General features: G+C 39.6%; 1 protein-coding gene across 1 annotated transcript in view; it reads left to right on the top strand.

The window, feature by feature from the left end:
• The window catches only part of LOC131668786 (collagen alpha-1(IV) chain), a 31703-nt gene that overhangs the window by 17095 nt on the left and 1919 nt on the right, over window positions 1-12689 (top strand). Inside the window, exons 3-24 of the mRNA XM_058943220.1 lie at window positions 4599-4643; window positions 5022-5243; window positions 5304-5366; window positions 5983-6219; window positions 6472-6633; window positions 6714-6840; window positions 6920-7069; window positions 7280-7456; window positions 7761-7925; window positions 7991-8343; window positions 8457-8709; window positions 8787-8980; window positions 9104-9416; window positions 9492-10036; window positions 10109-10307; window positions 10698-10897; window positions 10968-11253; window positions 11340-11632; window positions 11698-11785; window positions 11869-12039; window positions 12119-12304; window positions 12391-12683. Of these exons, the coding sequence (XP_058799203.1) occupies window positions 4599-4643; window positions 5022-5243; window positions 5304-5366; window positions 5983-6219; window positions 6472-6633; window positions 6714-6840; window positions 6920-7069; window positions 7280-7456; window positions 7761-7925; window positions 7991-8343; window positions 8457-8709; window positions 8787-8980; window positions 9104-9416; window positions 9492-10036; window positions 10109-10307; window positions 10698-10897; window positions 10968-11253; window positions 11340-11632; window positions 11698-11785; window positions 11869-12039; window positions 12119-12304; window positions 12391-12683 (4722 nt within the window). The remainder of the gene's footprint in view (window positions 1-4598; window positions 4644-5021; window positions 5244-5303; window positions 5367-5982; window positions 6220-6471; window positions 6634-6713; window positions 6841-6919; window positions 7070-7279; window positions 7457-7760; window positions 7926-7990; window positions 8344-8456; window positions 8710-8786; window positions 8981-9103; window positions 9417-9491; window positions 10037-10108; window positions 10308-10697; window positions 10898-10967; window positions 11254-11339; window positions 11633-11697; window positions 11786-11868; window positions 12040-12118; window positions 12305-12390; window positions 12684-12689) is intronic.

Below are 12689 nucleotides of genomic sequence, written 5' to 3'. Positions count from 1 at the left end.
AACTTCAAACGTACTATTCCCGTATGTGACTTCCTAACGAAGAGGTGATGGCATACCATGTGCATACACTACCGCATCGCTTCTTATCGCTCCGCGGAAGAGTAGGCGAGCGCGTTAACGCATTTCCGCTCGTAATTTCTACATATGTTCAAAAATGACGACGCATGTGAAGGAACAATAATTGCGGTATTTCTTGCGTTATCTGACTACTTGCGCTTCTCTTGAATACGACGTATCAATTGGGATTGAATTCTCAGTTTTTTTTTTAACTACACGCACAGGCTAGATTCTGATTCAATTAATAAATTATTGAAAATGCTTTAGCTGCATTAGCTGGGAAACGATAAATGAGTCCATCGAGATAAATTTCACGTAAAATATTTTATAGATGGAAAACTCTTCAGTTTAACAAAGTTCAAGAATGAGCTTAGGTTTGATAAATCTTCATTGTCGAGCCTGCAGATGAGATCTTGTAATCTAATACGACGCAGCGTGATTGAATTCCATTGTAACCTGGTCTTACAATTTCTACAAGAGGTTGCACAACTAGAACTGAATTTTCCAGAATGAAATGTCGTGGAATATAATATTTCTATTCTACCAATTAAATGGAGAAAAAACGACTGTTTTGCGAATGTGGAAGCAAAAAAAAAAAAAATCAATCGAACTGGATTCAGTCGAGGGCAAAATGTAACGATTAATAATGAAAGCCAAACAGACAAAAGGAACGCGAACGCTCGAGCATGAGCGTGCGGAAGCAATCAAGCCTGAAGCAGCAGTTAGCAGCATTTTGGTATGTGCATTAGCAAGTGGCATGGCTTATATATACTTCCAGAGCCGGCAAATTGCTAGTTGGCCGCTCTTGCTCGTCGACATCTTCGTCAATCTTAACTTGCGCCGGCGAACGATCGCTTTTTCGCCACGCAGGACTTTCGCAATGTGTCCCGCAGCAGAGGCTCTACTTTAGAGTAAACCATTATTCAATTTTCTTTCCACGCCAGCGCTTCGTCGCGTCTGTGCAGTCGCGCTAATTTTAGGTCAGTTAAGTCTCTCTGCGAAATTGACGTTTTGTGATTTTCATCTGAACGCTATATCGTCTCGTTGGATGTAAGAACGTCAATCGATTTTTCTATTTTCCTCGATCGTTGGCTTATCTGGAAAAGTAGCAAATCGCTCGAGATGCGCATTATTAACATGTTTACCGATTGAAAACTGTGTCAGTAGTTTTTCGTTCGAAATATTAAATTAATGGCAGATTTGTAATCGCAACCACCGCGCAGATTGTTCGCCGAAGCGCAAGTAGTTGGCTAATTTCCGCGATACCATCGCGCACTTGATGAAGAGTAAAAGCTCAAGAGCAAAAGCGCGCGCAGCAACGAAATGATCGCTTTACGAAATCGATCGAATGTCCGCGGCAACGCACTCAAAGCACGCGTACAGAGCCCATCGGCGAGAATTCAATCCAGAGCGAAGGGTGCCTACAGCTAATAATCAGCCTAAACGTACAAGTTGGCTTGCATCGTTGCCTTGGCGCATCGCGCCAGCGATTGATCTATGTGCTACAACTTTGTCGCCGGGCTTAAAACTCACAAATTGTTCGCGACCAGCAGGCTCTCTTTTCCGCTATCTTTCTTCTTTTGCCCCTCGCGCACTCTGCCTCTACGTGGCTGGCTTTCGTGAGAAGAGTACGCGATTCCACTATGACTTATCGCTACTTCACTCGACGAATAGACGCGAGACCATTAATTATTTTCGCGTACAGCCTATTGTGACAGTTTTGTTGCTTTCTTTGGACTTCTTTTCCTTTATTATTTTGCGCTAACGGCTGACTGATCAACTATTTACACTACTTGATTGTATCATCGCTGCGTTTACTTGGTGGGCATTACTTTTTTTATCTGATGGGTATTTTTTGAAAAGCCGCTCGGTCGAAGGGATTAAAACACGCGAAAGGATAATAAAAGCCATGTAAATGTATTTTACTGGGTCAAAAATAAAGAAAAAAATATTGAAAACTTCACCAATAATTGTTCGCCAAATTTCATAACGAATCGTGTAATCTAATATGTTCAATAAATAAATGTCTAAATAATGATTAATGAATACTTCTGAATCGTTCAATTAATTAAATAACAAAATACTTCAACAAAGATAAAATAATAAAGTTCACACGAGCGATGACAATTCACTTTGGTCTATAATTAAACGCGGAAAAGCTCGATGAATAATAAAAAGTCATATCGGAAAATTCGACGCAACGTATAACAGTCGCCCACGCGGTCTGTCCTCGATAAGAAAGAGTCGCGGCAGATCGGGGTTGTGCGTAAAATCCGCGCACCCGTAATGGAAATGAAAAGAAACGATGAAACAAAGACGGATAAAAGAAACAGAGAATGCATTAGTTCTATATACAGTAAATGTGTGTCTGTGAGCGCATATAGGACAACGAATTGTTTACGCGCGCGCGCGCGCGTGTGTGTGTACTTTTGTGCATGCTCGATAACGTACTTCCCATCTGACAAATAGCTGCTCGCTGCTACTTCTCAAAAGCCGGATGCGCTTGGTGATCTCATATTTAGATATCGTGTCTTTTCTTTGATTGCACTAGCGCAGGAGTTTTCCTCGCGAGTTTGCGAGCTCTTTTTCGTTCCTCGTTATATTACCTTATTTTTTTATCTACTGGCTCTTCCTTTATTCAGTTTAGTCATTTTTTTTCTGCCAGGATTGAAGTTTACTGCTGCAGCGTACGAACGGATTTCCGTTTCGCTATCGTACTATGCAAGCTTTTTTTTCTTTTCTGCAAGATTGAATTTTGCTTTATCAATTTTTTCTTCATACACAAAATGTTATCACAAGAAAACAGAAATTTTGTTATTTGCTGCTTTATATTCACGAGAAAAAAAGTCATCTTGTCCTTAAAAAAACATTTCACAAAGCTTTCTAAAACGATGTCATTACGTGCACGCGAAACATTTCGTTGCTTGGCTTTTTTTTCTTCTTAGTCCCTCGGCTCATTCGCTCTATAGGGTCATGCTGCTGGTGCGTCGTTAATACGAAACGCACTCAGACGTAAATATACACCCTGACAGTAAAAGTCTCTCGTAACACATCCGTCGTCGTCCTTCGTCATGATGCCTGATAGCGAAATTCTCCACGTGTATACCCGCGCGTCAATCTGACTTTCGCGTATAAGTTTCATTTTTTAAATTAATTAATTGAGTTTCCCGGAATAATCTGATATTTCACAGAACGAGCTTTTTAGTAACGTTGTTTTGAGGCATCGTTTCATTTCGTTAAAATTTATATTGTTAGACGAGAGATTTATTCATATACAGCTGATAGTAAATATTTCGCATGAAAATTAAAATTGATTTCTATGATATTGAACTGTTAAGAACTTTAAATCCAATATGTAAATAATGTTACTAAATTAGTTTTGCAGACAGATTTCATACGTAGAATTTATGAATCATAAATAAACTAGGTCATTACAAATTCAAGTCATCGTCAAATTCCGCTCTCAAATTTCAAAATTTAATTTAAAAATGATCAATCGCAACAAATAAATAAGTAAAACATCAAAACTAAATATCGAAGTAATTAAAATTGCCTGTTATTTGCCTAAATCAGTGTTATATTGGTCAAAGTAAAAGAAATCATGAGCAAGGAGAGCCGTACACACAAATTGAAGACTGATCGAGAATATAACTTTTGATACTCTTTTGCAAAGGGATGATTCAGAGAAAAAACGAGTGGCCGTGAAAGACGATGATGATACACAAACTCTCTCTCCTTAAAAGGCCTTGGCAATTTGTCGTTACACCTCCCTCGTGCTGATTTATTATCCGAGTCCTTTTTGGTTGCACAACCAATCGGGTTATTGGTGCCCAGCGCGTATATATGAATTGTGTTACATAACAATATTATTAGTTCGAGTACTCACGTTCATTGAAAGCACGATAAATTTGTGCCGTTCCATTTCTGTGTTATCATTTATTAATAAGTCGTATCGATAGATCGTATCAATAACTCATGAGCGATGATCTCACGATCCAAATATATATATGAGACTAATGTGCGTCCCAATTTATTAAATATCTAAATTAAAGAATCGTCCTTGCGAAACATAAGCAACTTTTTATACAAATAAAGTATAGTTTTATTGCAATAAGGTGAAGAGTATAAATAATTTCGAATCGTTGCTTCGTTTTTTCTAAACCGCGATGAATGAAATGTAGCTGAACAACGAAACAAACAGCCATCCGTCGTCGCCGAGTGGCGACAGGCGCGTGGGAAGCGACGAGAATAAAAAGAGAAAAATACGCGTACGCGTACGAAACCGTGAGCACGTGTACAGCCTACATAGGAGATGCATCACGCTCTCACTTGCGCTAAAACCGAGATTTTTAGTCGCAAATTTATACGAAAATCATTGACTCGATAAAGAAGCTTCTCGATGTGTTACGTGAAAGTCCGATTTTGCGTCATCAATGTGGCCGAAGATGTATATGGATCGCCATAATGTTTTACTGTATATGGCATAAACAGCATTATAATTATATGTTTGTGTACGACACCGTCTTTTTTGTTGGTTATAGGGAGAAGCAGGCATCCGAGGTGCCAGAGGTCGATATGGAGATTCGGTATGTATTTGGTATAATTTGTCTCCGTTATCGCAGAAAACTCAACACAATTTTCATACTCTTTTTAAAAAATCAAACCAAGTATTATCTTACAAGTAAATTAAAGTAGTGCATGTCAAGTTAAACGATTCAATTAATTGACCGACGCACTGCGCGAGACTTATACATCAAGACAGACATAAACACTCGGAGGTCTAAAATAGTCGACCAACAAAAAAAAGCCATACAGACTCAAACAATGAGCTCATCGCATAAACTCTGACTGCCCGCGACGAGAGCAGTCGTTTATTTTTATTGATATGCGCAAATAGAAACCGTGAAGTGTCTGGTTTGGCTTTTATTCTTTCTCATGAGAGTAATGAAACATTCTCATTACAGGGACGAGCTGGGCCTACGGGACCTAGAGGGCCTGATGGCCTTGATGGATGTAATGGTACCGATGGGCGACATGGCTTGGACGGTTATCCAGGCGTTCATGGTCTACGTGGACCTTTCGGTCCAGATGGTCCTAAAGGTTTGCCTGGCGATGCCGGTGAAGGTGGTGTCAACACTAAAGGCGTCAAGGGAATCCGCGGCGAACCGGGTGTCGACGGCCTCTCTGTAATTAATTTTTTTTTATTGATATCATATTTGTTTTATATAATATTTTTAAATTTTTAGGGAGTTCCTGGTGAAACTGGACTTCCTGGCGATATTGGTTATCCTGGACCTACTGGTGATTTTGTGAGTAACCATTTTTTCGCTGCTATCTAATCCGTAAGATGAAACAATAGATTAATAATTCACGTAAAATTCAATTACGTTATATTGTGACGATTACTTGCGGATACAAATCCTTGCACAGACGTCCGCGTGCACATTCTATGTAATGTCTAAAGGTGAAAGTAATGTGAAGCTTTTGCTGAACAGACGATCCTGCGTTAGCGTAGAGTCGCTGACGTTTATGTAGCCTCATCCATCTCATCTTGAGAAAATTCCAACATTCAGCCAGTACAGAATTGCGAATGAGAGTTGAATTTCGTAAGGTGTCATATGCATACGATGCTTACTGACACTATATAGAACTTGTCTTCTTTGCCTTCATTTTTTACCTATTTCGCAATGTTTATACAGGTAAAAAAGCATAAAAGAATAATAATAGATAGATCATATAAAAAATTATACTAGAAATAATATAAAGTAAATTATTTCAAAATCGACAAATGTTGAATTATAACGATAAATTTTTTCCAAATTGAATCGATTACGTTAAAAATGAAAATAGAAAAGTCAAATATATTATTAGTAACCTTATATGCTGAAAATGTTGATTACTCTATAATGTATGCATTCATCTCAGGGTCCTCTTGGACAACGAGGCTTGCCAGGTCTTGAAGGTGATCGAGGCGATACAATGTACGGTCCAAAGGGAGAAATTGGCGAGCAAGGAGACCGCGGTGAGAAAGGTTTACCCGCATCGTCAGGAAGCATCAGGAAGAACACAACAGCACGAGCGGGTCCACCAGGGATTAGAGGCTACCGTGGACAGATTGGCGATCGCGGCTTGAAAGGCGAAATGGGAGACAAAGGATTAGCCGTGAGTTATCTTTTATTTCTAATTCGCTTATTCTCTCTACAATACCGATACATTAGCCTACCTATCTCTATTGAGCATGTGCCAAATGAGATTTGGAATTTTTGAAGTTATGACCAATTTAAATACCCTTTCTTTTCCTTTTGTCAATATTTTTGGCTGTATTGCATCGCCTTTTTTTTATTAAGATAATGTACTTTTACTGTCAGAGCAGTTCGCACCGAAAATTAATTGCAATTACTAATAAATGCACAGGGCCACGCTGGTAGAGATGGATTGAAAGGAATGAAAGGTGAGCAAGGCGACGATGGTCCGCGAGGAAAGCAAGGTATTACAGGACCAGCTGGTCCACCTGGCACCAAAGGCCAAAAGGGTGCTCCTGGATATTTTGGAAAAGTAGGACCTATGGGACCACAAGTTAGTAATTCAGCTATTTATAAATTATTTTTCAACCTCATCTAAAACGTTTCTAATAATTCTTTATTCTGTCGATTTAGGGAGAAAAGGGAGATACCGGAAGAGCTGGTGCACCTGGAAGACAAGGAGCTGCTGGTGAAAAAGGTGCTTATATTCCAGAACTTGATGAGATAATCCGAGGTAGCATTGGCATCCAGGGTGATGTTGGTAAGTTGATGTGGTATGAAAAATTATCACAAAAAACAATTCAAGAATTTTTATATGCGATACATAAACTTTTTTACAGGTTTTATGGGTGAGCAAGGACCCGCAGGGACACCGGGTCGTCCAGGAAACGTTGGTTACATCGGACCTTCTGGACCACCTGGCCCTCCAGGTGCTCCGGGAGAACCCGGGCAAAGAGGATCATCAGTTAAAGGAGAACGAGGAGATGATGGTACATTTTACAATTATTTTTACATGTATATTTTTATAAATAAGTAGTATTTTATAGGTTACAAAAATACTTTTTTGCGCTCGAATTAGTTGGCTGCTCTAATTTCTCAAGACGTCAACTATTGTCAATTTGTATTCTACGTTCATAAAGTATAATAAGTTGTATTGTTTAAAATAAAAGTGATTATTTATAATTTAAAAAATTTTTTAGGGCCAAACGGTCCTCCTGGTAGAGTGGGACCTATCGGTTTACCAGGTCCTATGGGACCACCAGGTGAAAAAGGTTTCCCCGGGTTAACTGTCGTTGGTTCACCTGGAAGAGATGGTATTCCTGGCAGAGATGCTTTTGATGGTCTTCCTGGTGATCGTGGTGAACCCGGAAACGAAGGTAAAGCATCTGTTTAAATTTGATAAACAAGATACTACAATGAATTGCAAGTAAAATAAATAATAAATGTGATTGACTTAATGAATTTGCAATACAAATTCAACCATTAATCGAAGAAACATTTCAACTATTAATTGAAGAAATATTTCAACTATTAGTCGAATAAAGATTTCGTATATACAACAGCACTACGCAAAGTTTGATAATCCAGTAATAAAATGAAACTAATTTCTAAAAATAAAATTATGTGTCAACGGAAGATTTTCTTTTTCTACTGCAATCCATATTTTATTGTGTTTAACAGGTCCCAAAGGATATCCGGGTGTAGGTAAACCTGTGAAAGGTCCTCCTGGAGAACCAGGTATACCTGGTATACCCGGAAAGCCAGGTGTTTCGGGAAAACGGGGTCTCGATGGGCTGCATGGACTTAAAGGAACAAGAGGTGATGATTGCGGAGTTTGTGCTGAAGGTACGTACAAAAACAAATGTTCTTAATGAAGTGTTTACTATTTACTATTAATCTGATTTGCGTAGGAGCGCCGGGAGAGAAGGGTGAAATGGGGTTACCAGGATTTGATGGTTTTCCTGGAGTACCTGGATTTGCGGGTCTACCAGGTCCCCGTGGACCTAAAGGAATAAGAGGGAAAGATGGTCCTAAAGGAGCTCCAGGTCTCCGTGGAGAAGACGGACACCATGGACTTGTAGGTCTACCAGGTGCTAAAGGTCAAGAAGGTCGTCTTCAAATGCCTCCCTCATCGTCACATTTAGAATCTCCTGCTGGTGATAAAGGTGATAAAGGTTACCCGGGAACTGTTGGGCCTAGAGGTCCAAAAGGCCATTTTGGACCATTTGGAGATTATGGATACAATGGTCCAAAAGGAGAAAAAGTACGTTTATTAATTTCACAATAGAAGAATGGATCAATATTTTTTTTAATATTATTGAAACAAAATTAAGGAAACTTATTAGTATCAATATTAACGATGATCTATTTCATTAGGGTGATCACGGTCTCCCTGGTATTCCGGGACGTGACGGAGTACCTGGTTGGCCAGGAGTCGATGGATTGAAAGGTGAAGACGCAAATACTCCGAAAGAATTCTTAAAAGGAATTCGAGGTTTTGATGGAGCTAGAGGAGCAAAGGGAGAAAGAGGAAATCCAGGAATGCCGGGATCACCAGGGGATTCCTCACAGCATAATTTATTGCCATTCAAAGGAAGCAAAGGAGAAAAAGGGTATCCAGGAGATAATGGTAATTAACTGTTTGCAAACAACGCTTGTGATACCTCTATCTATATTATTAAAACAAATTTATCTATTCGCATTTAGGTTATGATGGCATTAAAGGAGAGAGGGGTGATCAAGGAATAGATGGTTTGATGGGCGTATCGGGTGAACAAGGACTGAAAGGTTTTTCAATTCAGGGTCCGGAGGGTTTGAAAGGTTATTTTGGAATGCCCGGCGAAGAAGGTCCTCGAGGAACACCCGGAGTTCCAGGTGGTCCAGGACTTGATGGAATACCAGTAAGCGTCAATTGAATATAAAATGTTTAATAATTTATTTTCATTGCTAAATATTACTTTTGAACTGAAATTGCTTAAAACTCAAACATATATAATAACAATAGCATGTAATTATTTTTAAAGGGATTAGCTGGTCCAAAAGGAGATCGTGGTGATATGGGCAATGTATATTATTATGGAGACATCGGTGAAATTGGTCCAATAGGTGAATTTGGTGACGATGGTGATGAAGGACCACCCGGTTTTCGTGGTGCACCAGGTGCTCCTGGACCAAAAGGTAATAAAGGAGAGATAGGACCAATCGGTTGGTCTGGATATCCAGGAGTATCAGGAGCAAAAGGTCCAAGAGGCGATAGTTACCAAGGACCACGTGGTGAACCTGGTTACCCAGGACCACCAGGTCAACCAGGATTAGTTGGCGAACCCGGGTTCGAAGGTAATTACAAATGAAAATTTTATTTAAAATATAAAAGAATAAAATACAATTTACTAATATGATTTCCAATTTTAGGTGTTGATGGAGCACCAGGTTATGAAGGTATGAAAGGCATTCGTGGTGATATTGGCCCTTCTGGAAGACGTGGTCCAGATGGAGAAGATGGAGAACCTGGTTTTATTGGAATGGATGGTCCAGTTGGTCTACCTGGTGCACCAGGTGAAGATGGCGAAATTGGCGATGAAGGAGATGTAGGTCCAGATGGTTTAATAGGATTTCCGGGAGAACCTGGATTAAGAGGACCGAAAGGAGAAAGAGGATATGTTGGAATTCCTGGACCAACAGGACCTCCTGGACCACCTGGATGGCAAGGTCAAAAAGGCGACAAAGGTTTTATGGGACTAAAAGGTGAAAGAGGAGAAAGTTCATTTAGTGGACCGCAAGGTGATATTGGTGAACCTGGACTGCCGGGAGAAGTGGGAACAATTGGAATGCCTGGAGTCGACGGTAAACCTGGTCCCATAGGAAATCCAGGATTAGCTATTCATGGTTACGTAGGCAGGAAGGGAATGCGTGGGGACTTTGGTTATTCAGGACGAAATGGCACTATGGGTCAAAAGGTATATAATAATTTCTTGTTAATTGTTAGTTATTATCAAAATGCTAACGATGGCTTTCATATATTTTAATAGGGAGAAGTAGGTGATTTAGGATTTGATGGATTGAAAGGAGAACGAGGTGACGATGGTCCGAAAGGTTGGATAGGTATTCCCGGTAATTACGGACGCTCAGGCTTGAAAGGAAAGCGAGGACCAGCTGGCCCCGCAGGTCTAGACGGGCCTAAAGGAAATCGTGGTTTCGATGGTGATCCTGGTTTAATGGGACGTCCAGGTACTTTTCTTATGATATAAATACATAATATAAATTCAATTAATGGCTTTCAAATTTTGAAACTACTTATATTGAAAAGATCTATTTTTAATGATCCAATATTAGTTTTTCGAATATAATATTAATACAAATTTTTATCAATTTATTTATAATAAATATTTTATCAAATACACGAAAAAAATTCCATATAAAGGACTAGGCTTGCAATAGTTTAGGCTTTATTGTTGTTAACTTTTTTGACAATTTCGTTAATTCTGACTTATATTTTATATTTAACAAAAGCAATCACAGTAGAATAAATGCATTTCACTTCGATTAACTTCACTACGTTTCAAAATTAATAGAAACGCAATAGTAATAAGGAAACGTTAAACAATAATAACCTTACAGGCATGCCTGGAGAGATGGGTCCCCGAGGACAACCAGGTATACCTGGCCAACAAGGACCAAAAGGTATACAAGGAGATCGTGGCTATCCTGGATTTGCAAATGCAACTTTCGGTGATGCTGGTACTCCTGGATTAATTGGTACCGACGGTAAAAAGGGAGAAAGAGGTCTAATTGGATACATGGGCATGCCTGGTCCACAAGTAACAAAATTATTAATAAAAATTATTGAATTATATTGGATGTTTTATGAAATAATCACCGATACTATAGGGAGAAAGAGGAGAACGTGGAATGCATGGTCCTGATGGCCCAGCTGGATACCCAGGTTTGAAAGGCATTAATGGAGATATCGGTTACATGGGACCTCCAGGGCCTCCTGGAGAATTTGCTCCTCGCGGAGAAGACGGTGTTCCTGGATTAGATGGTAGACCCGGAATATCTGGACGTTCTGGATTCAAAGGAAGCCCTGGAGATTATGGTTATGATGGATCCAACGGACTTCCAGGAGAACCTGGATATTCCTATCCAGGACCAAAGGGTGAACGTGGAGATGATGGTAATTGAAAATTAAAAAATTATTCAGCCGTAATAATTTATTTTGTTTAGTCCATTGAACTCAATCACTAAATGTGTTATTTACAGGTCTCCCAGGATATGTTGGTTTCCCTGGAGCACCTGGTCTCGAAGGTAGACCGGGACGACCAGGTCTAACGGGACCCAAAGGTTTCCAAGGAGAACCAGGTTTTCCTTCATATGCCATGAAAGGAGAAATGGGTGACTATGGATTGCCTGGTTTGGATGGTCTAATTGGTGAAAAAGGAGAAGAAGGTGATAGTGGTCTAGATGGTTTTATGGGCCCTCCAGGACTAAAAGGTGAACGTGGTGATTACGGAGAACCTGGAGCACCAGGTTTACCTGGTAGACCAGGATATAAGGTAAATAATTGTCTATATATTTGCAATTGCTGAAATAATTTTAATTATTATATTTTTTGGTTTAGGGTGTAAAAGGTGAACGTGGTCACTTTATTCCTGGACCTAGAGCTCAGAAAGGATTTCCAGGAGATGATGGCTATATAGGTTTGCCGGGTAAATATAATTTCTCTAGAATTCCAATAAAAACATGATTATTAAGTAAAATTATTAATATAATGAAATTAAACCACGATTAGGTATTCAAGGATTACCTGGTTTACAAGGAGAACAAGGTATAGATGGACGTCCAGGAAGAGAAGGAGAAATAGGTATGCACGGACCTCCTGGTCCAGATGGATTCCCTGGAGACAATGGGCCAGATGGACCACCAGGTCGACCTGGAGCCACTGGACGCGTTGGCTCACCTGGTAGGTTAAATTTCACATATGCAGTTATTAAAAACTGGCGTGAAGTTTTCAAAAAATCATTAATGCTAATTTTTTACAGGATTTCCTGGATTTCCTGGTTCTCCCGCACCTCCCGGTCCGGGACCAAAAAATCGAGGATTCCAATTTGCTAGACACTCGCAATCTGCAATGATACCACAGTGTCCAAAAAATACTGTAAAAATATATGATGGCTTTTCATTCTTACATATCATGGGAAACAGTTATGCACATTCTCAAGACTTAGGTATTATTATCTCTGTTAATTTTTTTTGTTTTATATATTTTGATTAACCATAAAAATAAGTTAAATATGAATTTAAAATTATATAGGTACTGCCGGAAGTTGCATAAGAAAGTTCTCGGTTATGCCGTTCATGTTCTGTAACTTAAACAACGTTTGTGACTACGCGAATCGCAACGATTACAGTTACTGGCTGAGCTCGAACGAGCAGATGCCTGTGTCAATGACACCGATTCCGGCACGTGAAGTTGGTGCTTTTATCTCACGTTGCTCCGTTTGTGAGGCGCCAACACGTTTGGTAGTTTTGCACAGTCAATCGATGGCCATACCTGAATGTCCTGGAGGTTGGGAAGAGCTCTGGGCTGGATATAGTTTTCTTATGGTATGT

Source organism: Phymastichus coffea, unplaced genomic scaffold (assembly GCF_024137745.1).
Source record: "Phymastichus coffea isolate CEN01 unplaced genomic scaffold, Cenicafe_Pcof_1.1 PCOF00083, whole genome shotgun sequence".
Lineage (NCBI taxonomy): Eukaryota > Metazoa > Arthropoda > Insecta > Hymenoptera > Eulophidae > Phymastichus > Phymastichus coffea.
The sequence above is the reverse complement of the archived record's forward strand: the minus strand, read 5'-3'. Positions and strand labels throughout refer to the sequence as shown.